The 22454-nt window shown below is 35.2% G+C and overlaps 1 protein-coding gene across 8 annotated transcripts in view; it reads right to left on the bottom strand.

Moving 5' to 3' along the window:
• Positions 1-22083, bottom strand: part of EPHA7 (EPH receptor A7) — a 179353-nt gene extending 157270 nt beyond the window's left edge. For 4 of the 8 annotated variants that reach the window (XM_024248386.3, XM_024248383.3, XM_054557887.2 and 1 more), the window contains exons 1-3: positions 21680-22082; positions 17163-17227; positions 12918-13587 (exon numbers count right to left, since the gene is read on the bottom strand). In XM_024248386.3, the coding sequence (XP_024104154.1) occupies positions 12918-13587; positions 17163-17227; positions 21680-21776 (832 nt within the window). In that variant the 5' untranslated portion in view covers positions 21777-22082. Of the gene's footprint in view, positions 1-12917; positions 13588-17162; positions 17228-21184; positions 21315-21454; positions 21477-21679 lie in introns of those variants that run through there. The other 4 variants (XM_054557886.2, XM_024248385.3, XM_054557888.2 and 1 more) reach the window with 3 other exon arrangements.
• Positions 22084-22454: the final 371 nt, after the last annotated feature.

Raw genomic sequence — 22454 nt, forward strand, 5'->3', positions numbered from 1 at the left:
GAATATAATGTACATTGTTTTCTGTGTAAATTACCCTATATTCAAAAGCAGACTTGGTTTTGTTATTTTCTTTCATATTATACATTAGAAAGTGGTTTTTAAAAAAGGAAGAAAAAGAAAGTGGCTGCAATAAAAAAAGTGTGCTTAATGTGAACTCTGGTATGTATCAGTGTTTTGTTTTTCTAGTCAACCTTGTCCCAGCTTGTAACATATAAGCTTAAATGAGTTGTATTCACAGGTTCCTGAATATATATACTCTTTTACAGATCTAACATGTAGTTTTTGTCTCTGTAACAGAGTATATAATGACAGAAAATCCTTAAAAACTAAAGATCAGAACAAGTTGTGTCAGTATTCTAACCTTGTTCACTCTTACCCCTTCACCCTTAATCTGTCTTCCTGGCAGCAAAAACTATTTCTATTTCTACATATTATTTTCATATTCTTATTTGTTATTGGTCTCCATTTCTCTTTCTCAAATTGAAACACACCATAACAGAACTACTTCAGCTTTTAGAAAAAATAAAGATTAAGAACTTTAACTGATTAAGTACTCTTATAAACATCTTGGCTGAGTTCCTTTACGGTATTGATTGAGAGTGGTAATTCTGGAATTATACAAGTCACCATCCAAATGTTACAAAAGAGACTATAACCTTCAGCATTGATCAAGGTGTGATTTATTTTCTTAGCTCTATAAAAGAGGCCAGAATTCAAATTATGAAAATTTGCCATACCATATGATTTGTAATTTTTATTTTGAAATTACTATTTATCTTTCCATTAAAGGAATAGTGCAGAATTTTCTCAAAGATAAATGAATATCTAATGCCAGTGTCTAAAACACTATAAGAGAAGATGGAGAAGGAAAAAAAAGAAATCAGATGGAACAGGAATTGAAAAGAAGATACACTTTATTATAATGAAGGATGAAGCATATTAGAGGATGAATGCATACACAGTGATGGCCTGGTAAATAATCTTGAAAATCAACAAGAGAGCTATTTGAATTTGGAGTAGTAATTGTCTCATTTGAAAAATTTACAAAGGATGGAAATGATCCAATTGTTATGTTCAGCTCTGAAAAACACAGTTCTCCTGTACATAATGTTTGTGCAGAATAAACATTAGACACAGTAAAGAACATGTGCTAAATAGTGAACTTTAAAATTTCCTGTCAGGTTTTATTTTGCCCACCAAAACACTGTCTCAACATAACTCTTGAGCTACATGTTTTCCCAGTTCCAGCTCACAGCCTGAATGTCTAAGCTTAACATGTGTTAATTTTAAAAGTCAGTTCTGAGAAATAGATTTTGCAGAAGGGTGATTGCCCCTTTTCCCTTGCAAGGGCAGAGAGGTTAAAGTTTAAAGGTTTCTCACAGGAGATCTGGTCAGAAATCACATGGTAAAACAGCAAAACTTCTGCTCCTGTGCAAATCTTCAGTTTCTGATCATGTAAGAGGTGCCCACTGTTCTCATTTTAAAACACATTTCCCAATCATTAATTCCTAAAATTTGTGTTCTTTTGTTCTAAAATACCACAGAAATTTAGAGGTATATAAAAAGTGAAGTTTACTTTCTCTTCTCTTCCCAGACATAAATAGCCTTCAAGTATTCCATATGATAAAGAAAACCTAAATATCTACTTGAATATAAAGAAGTTTGTTTACACCTTTGTTGTTCTTTGAAGCAATATTTAAAGATGTTATTGAAGTAGCTTTATTTTATTATTTTTAAAATGTGAAATAATTCAATAATATTCTACAGGAATTTTTAGCCTCTTTTTAATTGTAAATTGAGATTTCCATAGAGAAGAAATCTTAACTATTCAGTACTCCCAAATTAAGGAATTAATGCATAGAAATTTGGAAATCTAAAAATGATTCAAGAAGATATTTTTTCTTGCTCCACTATGTTGACTTATGTTTTTCCCTCTTGTTGGCTCTGTGTGTGTGTGTGTGTGTCTCTGTGTGCGTGCGTGCACATACATATAAGAGTGTATTTATATATGTGTGCTTTTGGATATCTGTGGTTATGTGTGTGTATATGTATTATGTGTGTGTACTGGCAAAGAAGAAAGGAAACTGGAAAGAGTAAGATGTGACTTACTTTTGAATCTGTCATTAATGAACTGTTAGAAGTATAAATGAGGGCTTTAGTTGTCCCATTTATTTAAAAAGAAAAAGACTAAAAAAACCCTCTAATTTATCTTTGATGATCTTTAAGGCACACTCAAACTTGAAGAATTTGTAATATTAATTGTCTTGAAAGAGATTATGCCCTAAAGGAGTACAAGAATGCCCAAAGAACTTTTGCGTTATAAAGAGTGTATCATATTTGAGTGGGTGAGAGGCATATCCTACCGCACATCTCTCTTCAAGTATAAAAGTACTTTATAGGAAAATGTCAACTAAAATAGGGACATTATATAATACAAGTCACTTATTTTACTGGGATAAATGTAGAAGATAGTATGAAACATTTTTAAAATCCATTAGGTTTATTTAACCTATATATTAGGTTAATGTCATTAAGTAAGCTAATGCCATTTGGTATTATTTTCTATATGGGAACTAGTTTAGCAAAATGATAGTGAACTACTATTAAAATAAACAGGGAACATATAAATCACTGGAAATACAGAATTGTACAGTGAATGTACTAATCTTTCATTTATTTTTCTCAGAATAAGCTTTTATTTTATCAAGCAACTCCACATATACAAGTGTTTTTTAGATGTATTCTATCCCTCCACACCTATCCATTCACCCCTAATCCCTCTCCTGGTCCAACTCTCTTTTAGAAAGAATGATTCCTGCCCTGCTTTTTTGTTTGTTTTGTTTAGAAACAAGCTCTCACTGTCACCCTGGCTGGGGTGCAGTGGTACCATTATCACTCACTGCTCACTGTGACCTCAACCTCCTGGGTTTGAGTAATCCTCCCAACTCAGCCTCCTGAGTAGCTAAGACTACCGACACACACCACTACACCTGAATAACTTTTCCAATTTTTGCGGAGCTGGGGTCTCACTATGTTGCTCAGGCTGGTCTCAAACGTCTGGCCTCAAGCAATCCTCCTACCTTAGCCTCCCAAACTGCTGGGATTACAGGCATCAGCCGCTGCGCCTACCAAGAATGATTTCTTAAAAAAGTAGACTAGATTATACTAATGTAATAGATTGTTGAATCATTCAACTTAAAAATGATAAATGTATGATATGTAGTTAATATTGTATCAGATTGATATTATGCTTTATTCATAAAAGCATCACAGTGATCTCTTCTCCAGATCTAGGTTTTCTATATAAGGTTGTAATTCAGTGTTAATGGGTTCAGGGTAAGTCTGAGGCTACCACCACCACAGGCCAGGGGCTAAACTAGGTGTTAATTGGGTGACACATGAAACAAAATATTAAACACAGTATGTGTCCTTTCAAAGCCCCCTGATTTTCTAATACATTAGGAGCAAGAGATAACATAATCATCAGCAGTAAATAACTTAAGTGACTAAATAACATGAAAAAATTCAAAATCCATAAAAAATATAACCATTAAAAAACTTCCAAACTATTACATCCCAGAGTGCATTTTCCCTGGGTTTCTTTTTTCTTATGTCATTCATCGACACTAAACAAAGTAAATTAAATAATAAACCTTCCATAACTCTTAACAAAATCACAGAATGTAAGAAAAATAATGCACATTTGTTTCAGCTGATGTATCACTTTGGCTTCCTGAGAAATGCTATCATTCGAGATTAATATTGTAACATATACCTATAGATTCTACAACTGTAGCCAAAGTGTGTAACATGGGTAGAAAACAAAAAATAACATCTATAACTCATTAATTTGAACTAAATTCTAAATTGAGTTGTTTTACCACCCAGATTAAAAAATAAAAACTTATATGTGCATGTGACCTTCTACTTTTCACATATTAAACTTACATGAATATCCTAATGAAGACATGCATCCATAAAACTAAATATGTGAGATATTTTGCAGGGGATGAGGTAATTTAAAGTTATTTAAATGTGAGAAAAATCGAAACAAAAAAGATTTTCTAAAATCTTTCCTCTGGTATTCATGTATCATATTTGTATGGACATAGAGAAAAATATCAAATATATAGCTGTGTCAAAATTCTCCCACGAAAATATTATTTCTACAAAATAACTAATGATAGACAATATCTTCATGAATATTTCATAGATTAGTGATTATCTTAGAGAAAATAGCTACAAATTACACAGAAAAATCAAATTAAATGCAAAATTTTAAGGCATCATAATTGATTTGTATTATAACACTGCCTGCCAGAAAATGATGCCAATTTAAACTTCCACTAGAAATTTATAAAAGACTGACCATATGCTTCCCAATGCTAGGTTAATTAGAAACACTCTGAAGTCACACTAAACTAACAAACCACAGAAAACTAAATCAGACACATTAACTTCCTATTTCCTTCCATATTTCCTTATGTTCTCCCCCCTTTCATCAGTTCTTTCTATCCTTCTTTATTTACTGAAATAAGTACCATGTTAAATGCATTGTGAGAACAAAGATGACTAAATATGGGTAAAAAGAAGTATAATTTCAAATAAAACCTACAATGTTCTAATTGGAAATTGTGACATGATTCTAATTTTAAGCATCAAAATGATATTTCTCCATGTTTTTAAAGAAAGTAAGAGCAATTATCTTTGCAAGGTACACAAGAAACTAATACCAATAGTTGTACCTGGGAAAATATACTGTGGAACTGGGTCACAGGGATGACATTTGTTCTAGATCTGTGTATGTCACGTATCCAAAAATGTCTTAAAACAAGTATTTTGAGTTTCTGAATGTGAATAATTTAATGAAGGGCATAAAAAATTGTAAAGGTAATATGTGTAGGTATAACTCAAATAGGAGAAATACGTTTTGACATAATATGGAATTTATGTAATATCCCACTTACAGAGATAATAGGGTAATATTAGCTTAGGGATAATTATCATGTTTTGTTTCTTTCTGTTATTTTTTGTTGGGCAATCCAAACTAATATTTATAATATATAATTTGGAAGCAAAACAATATAATTTTATAACAAAAGTTGCTTTCCCATATAATATAAATATAAATGCACTTCAAGGCCTTCTTAATATAGAAAATGTTATCAGGCTCTTAGATCTCTGTTTCTTAAGACATAAATAATGATAACAAGGGTGAAATGCCTTTCATTTCCTCAGAGGAGGGAAAGGGAGAAATTGAAAAGACACACAAAGACAGTAAGAAAGAATGAGAATGTGACAATAAATAACAGTTATATTATCTTCACACGAATAAATTCTTCAACTCCAGAAGACAGTCCTGCTTATGTTTGCTAATTATTAGCATTTTATCCTGTTATTTGCTATGAGGAAAATGGAATGTAGTTAAGGACTCCCATCCTCACAAAGTTTAAGACTACTCATACAGACTAGGCATATAAAAGAAATTAAATTAATTGCATTGAAATTAATTTAAATTCATTGAATTAAACGAATTCAGAGAAAGAAAATCTTTGCTTTGCCAGTGGGTAGTTTATGAGTAATTCTTTAAGAAATTTCATAAATATTTATTAGAAGGCTAAGGTGGTGTAAGAAACTGCTAGGTATCATGGAGGGTAGGTAAAAAAAAAAAAAATCAAAAGGTTTAGCTGTTTAAAAAAATAGAATCTTTAAGAGGAAAAGACAATGAATAAAATAAGATAGCATGCAATGATTCCCCTAGGGAAAGGGCAAAGTTTAAGTACTCAAAAAGAGAAGCCAGCATAGTGGCAGGTGCCTGTAGTCCCAGCTACTTGGGAGATGGAGGCAGAGAGGATCACTTGAGCCCAGGAGTGCCGGGCTGTAGTGTGCTATCATCTACTATGGTTGCACCTGTGAATAGCCACTGCACTCCCACCTGGGCAACATGGCAACACTCATCTCTTAAAAAAAAAAAAAGAAAGAAAAAGGAGGATCACCTAACAGGGTATACGTGGTATTTAAATTGATATTTTAAGGAAAGGCAGAATTTCTACAACAGGGAGACCATAAGAAAAGATATGGTACCTACATAGGAAAAAACAAGATAGATTAAGAACAAGGAGAATGGTACTGCCAGTAACCAACATCAGAATTTGAAAAAGCAGCTAGGGAAGCCTCTTCAAGAATGCATATAATTAAAGTATAATAGAAAATTGTGAGATATATAATTGTTAATTTTTTTCTTTTTAGTTGAGGCCAAATGTTAAATAATGAGACATCGTAGATATCTATGGGCATGCTTAATTAAGGTAGAGTGAGAGAACAGTTATCAGGCAGAGGGAGCAGGGGCTTCAACTGTGATAAAAATGTGACTGAAAGTTAGAAAAGAAGATAAGGTGAAGATGAGGAAATTTACATGCAAGTTTAAAATACAGACAATTTTTCTAGGTAATTAGAAGCCTGAAGCTTTCTGAATAATGATACCATGTTGTGTTTTACAAAATACAGTCTGATGGCCATCTAAAGAAAGAACTGGAATCAAAAAGAGAATGACAAAACAAGTGAAATATTTAGGATGTTAGGAAAGGTAGAGACACATATTTCGAAATTACGATAAATGAAAGAAAATGTTCAGATTTGTATCACCTTTCAAGAAGTTCTGAAAAAAGTTTACGTTCATAAAAGACTTTGCAATAGATAAAATGTTCCTCTATAAAGACATGATCCAGGGTATTGGTTAGGAATAAGGATTCTGAAGCCAGACTAGCTTGATTAAAAAGCAGTTCACCACTCTGTGATCATTAGTACTTAACCCAAAATCATTATGCTTCAGTTTCCTTACATTGTTTTTATTCATGAATTTATATATATACAAACTTATATAAGATATATAACCATATATATGTATATATGTATACATATAATCATATATAACCATATATATGTATATATGTATACATATAATCATATATATAACCATATATGTATATATGTATACATATAATCATATATATAACCATATATGTATATATGTATACATATAATCATATATATAACCATATATATGTATATATGTATACATATAATCATATATATATATACACATGTTTAGAGAGAGGGAGAGAGTGAGGGAGAGAGACCTATACTTTTTACGGTAAGAGTATTTTTTCTCTTTTAAACTGGGTAATAACAGTCTCATTCTATTAGGCTAAATTAGTAACACCTCACTTTAAGGTTAAGTACATGAAAGTACTTAAAATAGGATTTGGTATCCATTAACAACTAAAAACGAACAAAATGTATGAGCTGTATTTATTGAATGCCTTCTATTAATATCTTCTACCTTTTATATAATTTAAACCACACTTGCCACTTACTACTGCTGTAGTACCTGAGCCCTGTGTTTATACATAAACAAACTTAATTTAAAAATCCATATTTTGGAGATACAATTCAAGTTGTCTTTATATAAGCTACCTGGTTACTTAGAACTTAAAATTATAGTGTACAAAAATAAAAGTTAATGTTCAAGATGTTTTGAATTATAGACAGAACAAAAGATCACCCACAATCCCACTACACAGATACATTCATTGTTAGACTACCATCTATTCTTTTTCCTATGTATATTTTGCATAATTCTAAATGTCATTTTATACAAATTTTTGTTTTTCATTCAAAATTATTAATACAAATTCAAAATTCCTTTAGAGCATCATTGATATTCTATAGACTAAGTTCAATGAAGGTGATACACCTTAACTTTGGACATTTAGGTTATTTTCAATAATTAAAATTGCATACACTGCTGGTGAAAAAAAGGGTTATATAAAATATTTTTTAATTGAAATGCCTTCTTAGATAAATTAACAGGTGTGAAATTACTTGCTTAAAGGATATTTAACTATTTGTGGCCTGTGAGATACATGTTCATTTGTTCATCACCATGAGATTTCTTTACTTAGCAAATTCCTTGTTTTATTATTAATAATAAGCATTCATTGATTATTTGCTATGTCCCACATGCCATTTTTAGGATTTGTACATACATTACTTCATTCAATTCTGACAAGAACCCTATGAGGGAGGTACTATTTTTATTAGCCCCATTTTATACTTAAGGAAATTAAGGTTTAGAGAGATTGTCCTACTTTATGCACCTGGTAAGTTGTGAAACCAGCATTTTGAAACTGTGACTCCGGCATCTGAGCTATTAACCCACTGGTGTTTCTTACATTTCTGTATATATGTACATATATATATATATATGATTATAAATACTATATAAAGACTCATTTGTTATGAAAATTTCATGGTACAAATTACATGCTACTTGTCTGCGAAAATAAAGGCAGTTTTCAAAAACTGATCAAGAAACAGAGTTTAAATATTGTTAATGCTATAAAATTGAATGTAGTTTCATTTGTTAAATTATACATATGTTCATAAATTATATATTATCAAAATAATGACAGTCCTCTTAGCATTAATAGAAACTATTAAAAAGCTGCTATTAGGAAAAGTTCTCATAAAAATTATAAATGTATGATTACTTGAATTCCCCTTTACATGAAATCATCTGAAAGAAAAATTTTACATATTTGCTTTCAGAAAATTTAAATTAAGCAATATAAGTAATGCAAGTAAATCACATTTCTATATTCTGATATATGTGCATGTAAATCTTATGTCTTTGAATTTTTTACTTCCAAATGAGAAGAATTTTTTACAAGTAGGATTATCATCCAAATCAAAAAAAACACTTTTCAAAGCAAAAAGAAGCAGTGTTAATTAAAAAAACAATTATCCCAGGCATATTGGGCATATGGTCACCCTACATAGAATAAAGTTTCATTAGTTTTTTAGTAACTAAAATCTACTGGGTAAAGTCCAGAACAAATTTTAGAGAAGTAGTGGAGTGAGGAAAAAAGACTTGAATTGGTAAACAGGATTTTTGAATTCTTATCCAATTTTGTTACTTATTAATATCTCTGAGCTTCAGTTTCTTCATACGTTGAAAGACAGAGAAAAATAATATTTTCCACATCTTAGTGATGTGGTGAGGTTTAAATGAGAAAATGAATGTGACTGTTCAGTATAAACTGCAAACTCTCTATGCAAATCCAAGTTATAATATCCAGATCCACACTTCACTTTGACGAGCACTATTCTACTTTTAAATCGAATAAAATCGTATAAAAGTTACAAAAATTGAAATATATTTCAGTAGATTTATTTTATTAGTCTTCCCAAAACATTTACATATGTAAAATATAACAGGATCTCTCAATTTTTAAAATAACTATACTTTTTATCTAAGAAAATGTATTGGCTAGTTTGCAACAAAGTTGTTACATAACTTGTAATTTGACAATAAAAGTATACTAAATGAAATTATAAATTCTTAAATCAATATAAAGAGATGTCCTCATAAAAATACTATGTTTAAGAATTGGACAGAAGTTCTCCACGTATTAGACTTGAGAAGCATTTGGTTTTCAAAATTGAGCTATTTTTTCAGTCATGAAGAAAAGCTTTTACATCAACTCATCAAACCTACAATCAGTTTTTTATAGTTATTCATATTTCATATTGTCTTCTAGCAAACATCACAATGGGCTGCTACTTCAAAATATGCCCAGATAAACTTGCCTTTAAGTGGCTAACCACTCTCATTTGGCTAGGGACTCACTAGCATCCTCTCCCAAACACATTAGTTTTCTTCAATATGGGACTGGAATTTGTTTTCAAACTCTTAACAGGATCATTGAAAGGAAACAGGAAGAATACTATAAAGGCAAGCCTGGAGTGATTCCAGAGGCAAGTACTCTTGCAGAAATGCATTGGAATTATGCCAAGGAGGAAAGTGTTTTTGCAAATGAACATAGTTCCATGGTTAAGTAGAAGGTATTTAATTCCTTTGTCAACATCACCAAGGCTAAAAATTAAGAAAGTTATGTCATAAGCAATTTACTTGACTTATAACAACGCACACATATTCTTTCGATTAAACCATAAGGTGGCATCTTGCCTCCTTTAACCATGTATTTTTATTTTTTAATTAACTGTTACTATAATATTAATACCTAATTTCAAGTATTCAAAAGCAGAATTAATGAAGATGACAGTGCAGTAATTTTATTTTATTTTTAAGTACCTTGGTATAGTTTGCAGGTAACAATAATTTTGGTAGTAAAATGTTTCAATTCTTGCAATTAAATTTGACGAATGTAAGTAATTTTATAGTACCATGTTTAATGAGATGATTTTTCTCATTTGAAATAAATTGAGGTTTATTTTTCATGATAAATATATCTATTTACTGTGGTTTAAGACTGCTTTTCTTACTAAATTCTATAATTAGAAGCATAAAACTCGAACAGCTCCTGTTCACATTTTCTTATGAATAAATGTGGAAATCACATTTTCTTAACAAATAAATGAGTTAAATTACACAAAGTGAAATAACTGCCACAAAAACCCATAAGCTTCTTTAAAACCTTTAAAACACAGGGCCTTTAATGTTATTTCCTATCTTTTCTCAGATAAATTTAATTGTGTACTTTTATATGTATTTCTACTTCGTTATTTTTCCCGTTTTAATTGTGTAAAAGTTTTAAGTTCCTTTTTCATATCAATCAAGATCTGCATAATATTGAAACTGCTCCTTTCACAGCTAAAGTGCAATAATGTTCCTAAAATTTTTTGTAACAGTTACTGCTGAATCCACAATCACTTCCAAGTAACTGTTAACCTCTTGTCAATAGGAACACTTCCTTTCATTGAATTGATTAGTTCACTGAGAATATTTCTCCACTTACCCAGTGGAATAGCATTTTGCCTACAAGCAGGGATAAATCTTCATCAGTTTCTGATTTCCACATATATAGAAACTGCAGGATTTTCTACTCAATTAGAAATACTGCCAGTGAGGGAAAGGGAAAGAGGACAATAGGAGACAGGTTTGACTCCTTCAGGGACATAAAAGGAGACTGCTAAACTGGCCTATGGGACCTGAACCTATATCATCTCCATTTGTTTTGCTCAGAGTTCACTTCACAATGTCACCTCTGGTGAAGATGATAATTGAGTGCAGAGCCATAGGTACTTTACATGCTTAGCAGCCATCCACATGAAGTATTTAACTCTTTGAATAGGACAGAAAAAGATATTTGCTCAGTTACTCCATTTGAAAAGTATATCCAATACAAACACAATGTGAGCCACAAATGCAATTTAAAAATTTCTAGCCACACTAAAAAAAAAAGAGTAAAAGAAACAGCTGAAATTTTAATATTATCCTCTATCTAGCCCAGTATATCTAAAATATGATTATTTCCACATGTAATCAACATTTAAAAATTGTTAAGGACATATGTTACTTTTTTTTTCTTTTTTTTTTCTTGCAGTACAGCTTTGATATCCAGTGTGTAACTTATACTTACAGCACATCTCAATGTAGAATAGTCATTTTTCAAAACCTAAAGAGCCACATGTGGCTGCTGGGTTCAGTACTGTATAGCACAGGTCTAAATTTTTTTAAAATTATTTAATTTTAAAAATTTTATACTAGAATGAGAATTTTATGGGGAAGTAATCCAATTTATATATGTATATGAGGCACCTAAACACTATGAGCCATGATACAGTATTTCCTACGATTCTCCTTGCTTTGTGATTAAAACTAGGGCAATATTGTTGCCTAGGCTCTAAAGTCAGAATGTCTCAAGTTTGAAATTAAGCTCAGACAAATATTACTAACGTAACTGCAAGCAAGCTATTTACTCTTGATATCCTCTATTTTTTTATTGTGTAAAATATAAATGATAATGATACCTACCTCATCAAATAAGCTTGCGTATGTAAAGGAAATGGAGGATGTCTGCACATCCTAAGTTATCAAGAAAAATTAGTTATAATAGTTATTATTATCAGTGGTCCCCTTTAGCTCAACTAAGAATTGCAAGTATAAAACCTGTGCTTCTGGCTCTGGCGTAAAAATATATATAGATATATGTGTTATTTTTAATGTATTATGTTTTATATATCATAAGTTAAAAAGAGACACTAGCAAAGTAACTTTATAATTTATTTTCATGAAACCTAGAAACAGAATATCTATCAATCTTGAAGGTCCATATGACATAGTTTTAAATATTTAGCCACATAATGCTAGGAAAGAGAAAAAAAAAACGGTTTTACAAAACAAAGAAAAAGGTTTACTAATTCATACATAATTGTTTCAAAACATGCAATTGGTGTACTATGATAATTAAAACTTTACTTTGGCCCACTTCCACAAAAATGTGGTCATTTTGGTACTTAGTCCAAAAAAAATAAAAAATCACACCTTTCTCAGAAGTAACCACAGAGATTTTGTAAGTGAAATTTAAAAATTTTGTATTAAAGTTACAGTATTTATATAAGATAATTCTAAAAGTTTGTAAATGTATTCGTTTATGCCCTGCCTGTCACTAGAGCTCTTATTCACAGCCCTCTTAACCTTCTATTTACTGCTACTCAGGGGCCCAGACAATATGGGTTTAAAAACAGGAGGAATGGCATCTCATTAAATCCTGTTAAATGTCACCTCAGTCTTGCCAGTCTACAAGTCCAACTACCCAGACTCCTCTCTAAACTCCATAGCCCAATGTGCAACTATTGACTTCCATGTTAAGCATAGGACACATTAAATTTTAGTAACAAATATCATTATCACCCATATTGATTACATACACTTAGTGCAGATGCTACTGTAGGGCAATCACTAAGTTCAACGGTGACTTTGCTTAAGATTTACTGAATTGCGCCTCTGGTACAGAGCAGATTCACGTATTCAAATAACTATTAAAGTTTAAAATGTCTGATATTGAAATTTAAGAAGGCAAAGTAGAGTTTTAATAGGACACATTACTTACGTTCACAAGTGTCTCCTTTTTGCTGGTAGCCCGCTTTGCAGATACATTTTCCAATGGGCACTAACCATTCTCCTTCTGCGCTGCAGTGCATCCTGGGGGAGTTTTCTGCTTCTTCCTCTGCACTGCTGACACATGTCCCTCGAACCTCGACTAAAGAGGAAAATTCTGAACCAGTCACTGTATCTGGAAAGATAGCTAAGTTCTCAATAATGGACCAGCACTTCTTGTAGTACACTTTGACAGAAACCAAAGCTATGCAAGCCCCTACATCCTGAAAGGCAAGATAGAATCCCTTTTTGGACAAAGGTCCAATCTCTCTCACCTCAGTGTTAAGCTTCATCTTTCTTTCACCAAGGTCACCTTGGGTAAAACTTTCATCTGCAGCAATGGTGTCTATTTTTACATAGAGGTTTTCTCTTATATTCCTGCCAGTGTCATAGTCTGTTTCATAATAGTACAAATTAAATGTTTCCTTGCAAGTTCCCAGTACTCCAGGAAGACTGTTACAATCCCTCAGGGTGAATTTCAATTCTACAAAAATCCTTTGTGCATTGCCTTTAGAAATCCAGTTAGTCCGCAGCCAGTTGTTTTGGTTGGGCTCCATGACTTGGCACACCTGGTATGTTCGTATCGGGGTATAGTTCTCATCCAAACCACTAATTTCTTCCCACTGTAAAATTTGAAAAAAGGTCATCAGTCATTCAGCAAAATATAACATTTTGCTTTTGAAAGTGCAAGTACTTCACAAATACGGATCTTCGAAAAAATTAGGTTGATTCCTATCCTGGCAAAACTATAAACCGGAGAATGTAAGATTCCAGAGAATGTAAGATTCCAGGTTCTGCTTCATCCTGGTGATGGAACATACTTACGCTGCTTGCTTTGTGTATACATACAATAAATATTTCATTTTGTTTAATATCTTTCTGTGAGTATATTAGTGTTTCTTTTTTACATGTTTGCTTGTGTTTATGTTCTCCATTGAGATTATAATTTTTATAGACTAAAGCTCACAATTATTTAAATTACCAGTGAAAGTATACACATATGGATGCCTGGCAGAATTTTTGACAACTCAGCTGACATTTTAAGTGGCCATATCATACTTAACGATTACAGAGTACTTAAAAACATGAAGAAGAAAATGCCCACAGTACTCTGAATAAACCATTCAACAACATGTTGATATTTATAATTTGGAATATTTTATAATCTTTTCAAAATGAGATATAAGGAAGTAACATTTTACAGAGCTATTTATTTATTCCAGTGTTATATATAATATTGTATACAAAGTCACACAACTATAAATAAGTAGTTGTAAGAGTATGATTCATTTTTATAAATAAATTGCTTTCAATAGACAATCAAATGTACATGGCAAATCTGCATGCTGGATCATATTTAGTATAAACTTTCTGACAGGAAAAATATCAGATGTTTAAAAATGTCCATTTATATGTTGATATAATGTACACTACAAAACAAATCTATATTAAATATTTTCTCAGAAAAGGAAAAAAAGTGCATTTGTCAGAATTTGCAACAATTTCAAACTATTAAACCATATATAATATTCTCTGTTGCTCATTAATCAATAAAATCATTTCACCTAGGAGTCTTAAAAGCCTAAATGAATAGTAGTTTGTTTTTTTCTTACAATTATTAAAAAATTTCCCACTTTGTATTTATGATGTCTTAATAATGAAATTGTCATCTGTTAATATTAATTTCCCCAATAAAAAATTCAAATACAAAACATTTGTGTTCAAGTCCAAAGTTGCATAGCATGCAATATTTTAACTATTGTTTCAAGAAAAGAAGACGAGAAAATAAAAACCATGTGGTAAATACTTTTATTTTAAATACTTGATTTGAGTATTGATTTATTTAAATGTTCTGTACAATATTAATGTATACTTTTAAAACCAGTCCTTAGAAAATTAACAAGACTGACAAATTAGCAATATAATACAAATCAGAAATTTCTTTGATGATGTTATATATTTGGTATGATTTTGTTATACACAGCCTAATATCATCAAAGGTACTCAAATGTAGTAAAGAACCCATTTTAATGTTCAGCTTTTACTCAGTTCAACTTGCATTTGTGACTAGTTAACAGCATGCCTATCTTCCCTTTGTTTCAGTTAGCTGCCTACAATCTGAATGGCAATCAGCCAAATATAACCAAATTCATCCATTTGGATGGGTAGATTTCAGTCTCTTAATTAGATTCAAATTGCTAAAAGAAGTAAAACTAGTAATGATATCTACCAAAAAATCAAAAGCTCCAAAGATAAACGTGCTCCTTTTTAACAACTCTGCAGTTTGAAGAAACCAAAGCTAATTATTTTAAAAGAATATAGCCTAAGAATTCCTTTATCTAACTTCAAGAACAAATTTATTCATTTATTCTGTATAAGAAAAATCAATTTTACTACCCTTGAAACCCAATTAATTTTTATTTTTACTTAAAATTTTATTCCAGAGGGAATGCTTCAGGAAAACTATGATGTAGACTACAAACATTGAGACTACATAAATTCATTTAACACAACTGTTGTTTTATTATCTCACTTTCTAAGACATTATGAACATTTCCACAAATGACGCCATTGGGAAAAATGTCTTCATTCAGACACTGCATTTTTATAGTATGTTTATAGAAATATTTTCTCAAAACTTATGTCTCAGGAACATCTTCTTTACAGTTAGGTATTTAGTCACATGTGAACCAACCTATTGCACAGATATAGAAAATATTGTCCATCATTGTTTTCTAATATTATGTGTTGATGTCTACAGATATGTAGGGTTAACTGTTAACTCAAGATACTTTGGATTGATAAAATGCCCATTTGAGTCCAAGATAAATTGACAGTCATAATTTGTCATTTTGTGTATTACATGGATGAAATACTACAATCATATATCAGTTTACTTCTCCTCAGAGATAAAACCATCCTCTATCTCTATTTGTTTTAATTGATGGATGGTAGAAAATGGGCTACATCTGTCATTGGCAAGAAAGGTGTTTCATTTTTTATCATGAATGGCTGTCTATAATGTATATTGTTTTACTCACAGAAACCACTTATCTCAGGAAAGGTATTATATTCATACCTCCAATGCATGGAATTTTTATATTTAATCTGTAAAATGGTTGCCATTTATTTGTAATTTATCATAACCAATACAGATAACCACAATATGAATGAAAGGAGGCTTAAAAATTAAATTTAATGAAAACTCTAAATATCTTAAACAGATTTGTTTTGTTCATATTTTACATTCTTAAACCTTCAGTTCCTGACATGCTGATTTTATGATCTCAACAATCTCTTTCAAACTTTCATTCTTCTCTTTGCAAAATATGCTACAGTTTTTGTATCATAACTTATACTCCACACGGTTTTTTTAATATGCCAAAGATAAACATAAATAGCAATAAGGTATCTTCTCCTTTCTCAAAGCCCTCTTACTTGATAAGGAATAAAGAATGTGCCCTCTCTCACAATTAAAAATAAGATCTGAAGACACAGATACTGAGCTACATTTACATATGAAAAATAATGGTTAGTATTTTTAAAGATTTACTAATATTTTGGTAGGTTACTATTGGACAATTTTCACTCATATCTATTGCAGATTTTTATTGTAATATGTGCAGGCTTTGCCATCATTTCTGATTAATAACAGCAGATAGCAGATAATATGAATTTGGAGAATTTATATAATATTTTATAGTAAATTGTATACCAAAATGTTGAACATAGTACATTTTTACTTATATTTTAAAGTACATTTTGAATGATGCTGAAACTTTTAAAAATAGGAAAACAGATTGATTACATATTGATTTAAAGAATTATACACCACCGACATGGTGATTATACTAGAAATATAAAGCAACTAAAGAGGTTTAAGTGAGTTTGTGAAAGGAATGTTCCCTGTAATTAGTTAGCATTTATAGCTTGGACCCTGAGGTATGATTCCACGCAATAAGAACTCAAAAGACTATGGCTATGAGGTTTGTTTTTTTTCCATTTCCCCAAGTTCTAAGTATACCTTCTCTAATCAGAGAACTCAATGTCTTATTATAAATGCAACATAATATTGGACAAGATATTTGGAATTAAACAGTTTATACATGAAGAGTGTGAATAATTACCCTGGAGGGAAGGGAAACATTTTGTTTCTTATTTTAAAAAACAGTGATATTTTATGATGAAAAAAACTTACCCCATTGGGTGGAGAGGAAATCCACTCCAACTCTGTTTGTTGTGCTTTAGAATCCAGCAGTAGTACTGAAAAAGAAAGTTGTATTTCCAGATGTTACATGAAACACTTAAGCACACAGGTAGACATTTTTAAGGTGAATCTTTTTATATAACTATCATTATAGTACTTAAGATCTGTAGTCATTTATGTAAATGAATGGTGAAATGAACACCCTCCTGATACATGTATATTCCACTTCCTTACAGAAAAAAGATATTAAGACACCAATATTATATTTGGTATTCTTTAATTACAATATTAAAATAAATCTTAAAATGCAATATTAGAATGAGGGTAGAAATTTTATATGTGATACATTAATTCTACAGTAATTATATATTATAGTTTTGTAAACCATTGAGCTGTTCAAATTTGTCAAATATAATAACATGAACATAATAAGGTACAATTCCTATATTACTCTTGATCCAGTCATTAATTCGTAACATTCTGCCAGCAGTATTTTCTATTGTCTTTTGAGAATTGGAGTTTATCTCTTAAAAAATCTTTTCACATATAGTGTCGTTTCTTAAGCTAAAATGAATACAGAAATGTTAAAAACTATGTTAAGCAACATTATCAGAAAACCAAATTGCCTATTATTTGCAAGATTTTTATTCCGGTTAGTCAACCATCAGTTTTTTCAGCATTTTTTTTTAATTTCTAAATTTTCAAAGTGATAGATAATTCTCAAAATGGTATCAACTCTGACTTCTAATCACTTGTATTTCACTTTTATGCTATCAAAAAGCATAATGCGATTAATTTAATATGTATATAAAGTGTTATAAATGCTCCTGATACTATCAATATGAGAATGCATTAGAATGTTATATATTAATACACACAATATTTCTATTTGATATATTTTATTTCTTTTTTGGACAATTACTCTTCTAAAGCACTCACTCTTTTGGTCAAACTGGTTTCAGAGTTACATGAGTTTTTGCACTTTAAAAATATTTATCTGACTCTATACCATTTTGACAAATGCATCAATTTGTCCAGAAATAATAGTGAATATATTTTAAGTATGTCAATAGGCTTAACATCAGCCTCAGCAAAATGTTAAAATTTTGACTTAAAATACTTTTAATAATTATACAATTCAATCACTAGGGATAAAATATGTATTTGAAAGACAAGAAAAATCTGTTATGATAAGAAAACAAAGGAACAATTGATTATGTGTTTAAAGGAACAGTTGATTATGTGTTTAATTCCTTCACACTAGTCAAGATTACTCATTGTAAATGAAAATAGATATAGAGACCCTAGGATTTTTGTTTCTTTTTGTTGTTGTTGTTTCTTTGTTTAGTGTTTTACACTTAAGACTCCCAGGGAGACTGACAGGAAAAAAAAATCTTGATCAGAAACATTTGACTCCCTTTCAAATGAGAAACACCCACAACACTTTCAAAATGCCAATTTGTATTTCAACTTGTAACATCGATAAATCGTTGGACTAGCGAATTTATATAAAAAGTAATTTTTAAAGTTTATTTTTATCCTCAACAACAGAGATGAAGCACAAGGAAACAAGGTGGGTGGCCAGGTACTCTACTCTTTGAGATGCTTTCTTTATTTTTATTTTATTTTTCTTGTGTACTGTATATATATAACAGGATTTTAAATGCAGATGACTTTCTTGGGTCATTTCTGAGAGTGAAATAAACATTGCGAGATTACTGTTTATTGCCATTCTGCGACCCCTCAGCTCAGCCTGGGGGTGGAAGCAAGGGACCTAAGCAGAGAGCAGTGACGGCCAAGTTAAGAGAGAAACAAACTAACAAATTAAAACAGAACCCGGCCCGAGAACGTTTAATCAGAAGCCGCTCTCAAGTGATCCCTGCGCCTCTCTTCTGCTCGATCCGCTCTCTGGTTAAACCCTCAAGAGAGCGCGTTTCCCTTCCCGCTCGGAGCAGAGTGCCAACCTCCCTTTGCGCCCGCGGAGGCGCAGTCCCTCGGCTCACCCGGACGCTGGGGGCCAGGCTTGGGACTTCAGGGCTCCGCGCCCCGCTGTGAGGGCCAACAGGTGATGGGAGAGGGGCTAGATTGGGGGCGCGCCCTGGCCGACCCAGGCAACGACCGCGCGGGCAAAGGCTGGCGTCCCGGGACTGGGGCGGGGCCGTCGGAGGGGCGGGGCGGGGGCTGCCAGACGGGCGCGCCAGCCGCGCCAAGCATCCATTACGCCTCTGCCAGACCCGGGCACTCCAGGGAGCCGGTGGCGCCCTCGCTCGAGAAGGAGTCGGGAAGAGGAGAGTGGCTTTCGGGAAGCATCTCCTCTGAGGAAGAGGCGGCGGCGGCGGCGGCGGCGGCGGCATTTACGGAGAGAAAAAGTGGCAGCTGCACTTTGCCTCCAAGCGTCAGACTCTGACACGCGCTCCCTGTAGCGATGATAACTAACCTACCCGAGAGAACGTGCACAAGGAAAGTGATGGAAGGGGGTTTCTTATCTTCCTCTAGCCACCCCCAAATGCCCCAGTAGGCCCGGCACCTGCTCCAAGCGGTTCCCAGCGCTAGCCCTTGGGTACTGCGGCCCGCCTCGGGGCTTGTGAACTCCTAGAATGCCAGCTCTTGGTCGCCGCCTCGCCCTAGAAGCGTCGCCGCCTAGAAGCCGGGCGCACTCGCCGCCCGCCAGCCACAGATCACCACCCTCCCTCCCACCGCCCCCGCGCCTTTTATACATCACACTTCTGCATCTAAAGAATTCAGGCTCCTAGAATCAGAATCCTCTTCACGTAGCTTGCACCCAGAAGAGCAAAGCGAACTAGACATTCTGGCTGCAGGAACCTCTCCCCCTAGTGATGCAGTTATTTATAGACCAAACTCCAGCCCGAGTCTGCGTGTGTTCGCGCGCGGGGTTTCGCCGCGGCGGTGCAAACTTTTCCTCTGGTCCGCTATTCCAGAGGAATCACAGGATGCCAGGGCTGAAGGTTTCTGATCGCTAACTTCAGGGGAGTAGAAATGTGGTTTTGGAGGGGGATGAGTGTGCGTTTCTAGCAGATGTCCGTCCATCTGCAAACGCGTAACCGCCAGCTTGGAGGCACGGGGTTCTCTGAATGGGTTCAGCATCTATACAGGTTGCAGATGTGGAAAGTGGGGTCAGAAGGTCAGGCTGAAAGAAGGACTAGAATGTGGCGCCGGGCTGGAGGGGAACTTGAGTGAACTAAGAGGAGTGCACGATGAGAATAAAGAAAAGGTCCACTAAGTTTTCAGAAATAGATGAATCAAGGACCTATATGTAAGTCCCCTCAACACCCCGCCCGATAACCACCATGACCTAAATTTCATAAGAGATTCCTCTCCCTCTACACATCAGGAATAAGTAATTATTTCTCTTCTGCTTTTAACAGATCAAAAATGAAACTTACATACACAGCCTGAAAGACCAGGGGGCGAGGGGATGAGGGGGGTTGGGGGTGGGATTGTGACACTGCTCAAAAGCAAGAGACTTCCATTGACAGGGTTTATTTTTCCCCAGCTCCAACTACAGGCACCGAAAGGTATTTTACCTTCTGTCAAAGGTTCAAAGAAGGAAAACATAACCATATACAGGCGTATCTGTAACAGCTTGCCAAATAAAACCTGCCCTCTCCTACCAGAACCAACCCTCAGGGTTCAGGTCTTTGGCAAGGACTGGCCACTCGGATTCCTCAATTGCGGCACTATGGGGCAAATAATTGGGGACTTTGAGTCGCCCAGGCGGCATCTCCTTACAAATTGCACAGCTCCAGCCCGCCCCCTGCCTCCACGGCCCGACCAAGCCCGCTGGGCTGCCGCTGCCCCCACTACCGCTGGGCCCGACGCGCAGCGCGCGCTAAATGGAGACATCTCCGGCCCGCGGGTCGCGCGCCGCACGCTGCGCTTCACCTCCGCGGCGTTATTGTTCCGCGCTGGCTGCCGAGCGCCAACCGCAGGACCGCGCCGCCGCCTCCGACGCAGTGAGCACTTCATTAGTAACCCGAGCTTTCCGAGCTCACCGAAGTCTCGGTCCCTCTGGGAAGGCTCCGGGCTCCCGCTACTCGCCGGCGGGCTGGCGGAGACGGTAGGGGCTGCGTTTCCCAGTCTCCAACCCAACTCTGGCCGCAGCTCCCACAGAAGGCGAATGAGGAGAGAAGGAAGACGGAGCTAGAGAAAGATGTGACCCGCCTGAGGTACTAAGAAATAAGCTCGCCAGCAGTTCCTCCAACCCCACCCCACCCCCGTTGCTGCTCACGCCCTCCAGACTGCCCGCGCCAGAAATTCCGCACCCGTCGGGTGGACGGCTCCGGGCACAGGGCTGTAGCTGGGAACAGCCCTGGCTCGCGCTCGCTGGTCCGCCGGGAGCGGCCCGAGCGGTGAGGGGGCGGGGAGCCGGCGGGGGAGGGTCGCCCGGCGCCGGAGGCGCGGCCGGCAGCGCCGCGGACGAGCTGGCTTGTGCAGGTAGATATCTAAATAAATAAGTCAGAACAAACTTTGCTTTCCCATCACCTTACCTTCCTTCGCAGCCTGCGCCTCCCCTGTGTGTGCAAAGCGGAGCAGCCAGATGTAGCATAAAATAATCCATGAAGGGTACCGAGTTTGAAAAACCATGGTGCATGAGCAGGTTTTATTTTAGGTTTCAGTTATCTTGAGTCGTGGATTTTTAAATGCTGTTTGTTCCGAAGTAGCTTTTGTTTTATTGTGCTCCTTGCATCGATTCCCCTTCTCGGTCCCCGATCGGCTGCTCCACGTTTAGCTTTTTTTAATTTCCCCCCCCACTCCTGTTCGCTCGCACCGTGTTTGCTGCCTGCAAGTCTCCGACTGCAGACCGGCCGCTTGCTCCACACTCCAATAATATCAATTAGGGGGGAGAGGGCGGGGCTCCGAGCCGAGAGCCTCCGCCACTCGGGCTGAGTGGCAGACACAGCCGGCCTGCCAGGAGGCGATTCCCAGGGCCAAGGGGCGGGTCCCGGCGAAATGGCCGCCCCGGCCTCGGGGGCGGGGTCCGAGGCAGGAGCCAATCGGTGCCGAGCGGAGTCAGGTTGCTGGTCCAGGATTCCCTCCAGGTTCTGAGCTCGCGCTGGATGTTCAGAGGAGAAAGAGGATGGCAGCCGAGGTGTGTGCTGCTTTGGACGCTCTGCTTTTAGCAACCGCAGCTTTCGCGGAGCAGAGTAAATCTGAGAATAACGCTCCCAACTTACACTCTTTTCTATAGCTGTACTCCGCGCGATCTTTTAGAAACCAGAGGCGAAGCAAGCCTTCTCTCCGCTACCAAGCACGGAGCCCGGA

The sequence above is a fragment of the Pongo abelii genome, chromosome 5 (genome assembly GCF_028885655.2).
Source record: "Pongo abelii isolate AG06213 chromosome 5, NHGRI_mPonAbe1-v2.0_pri, whole genome shotgun sequence".
NCBI classification, from domain to species: domain Eukaryota; kingdom Metazoa; phylum Chordata; class Mammalia; order Primates; family Hominidae; genus Pongo; species Pongo abelii.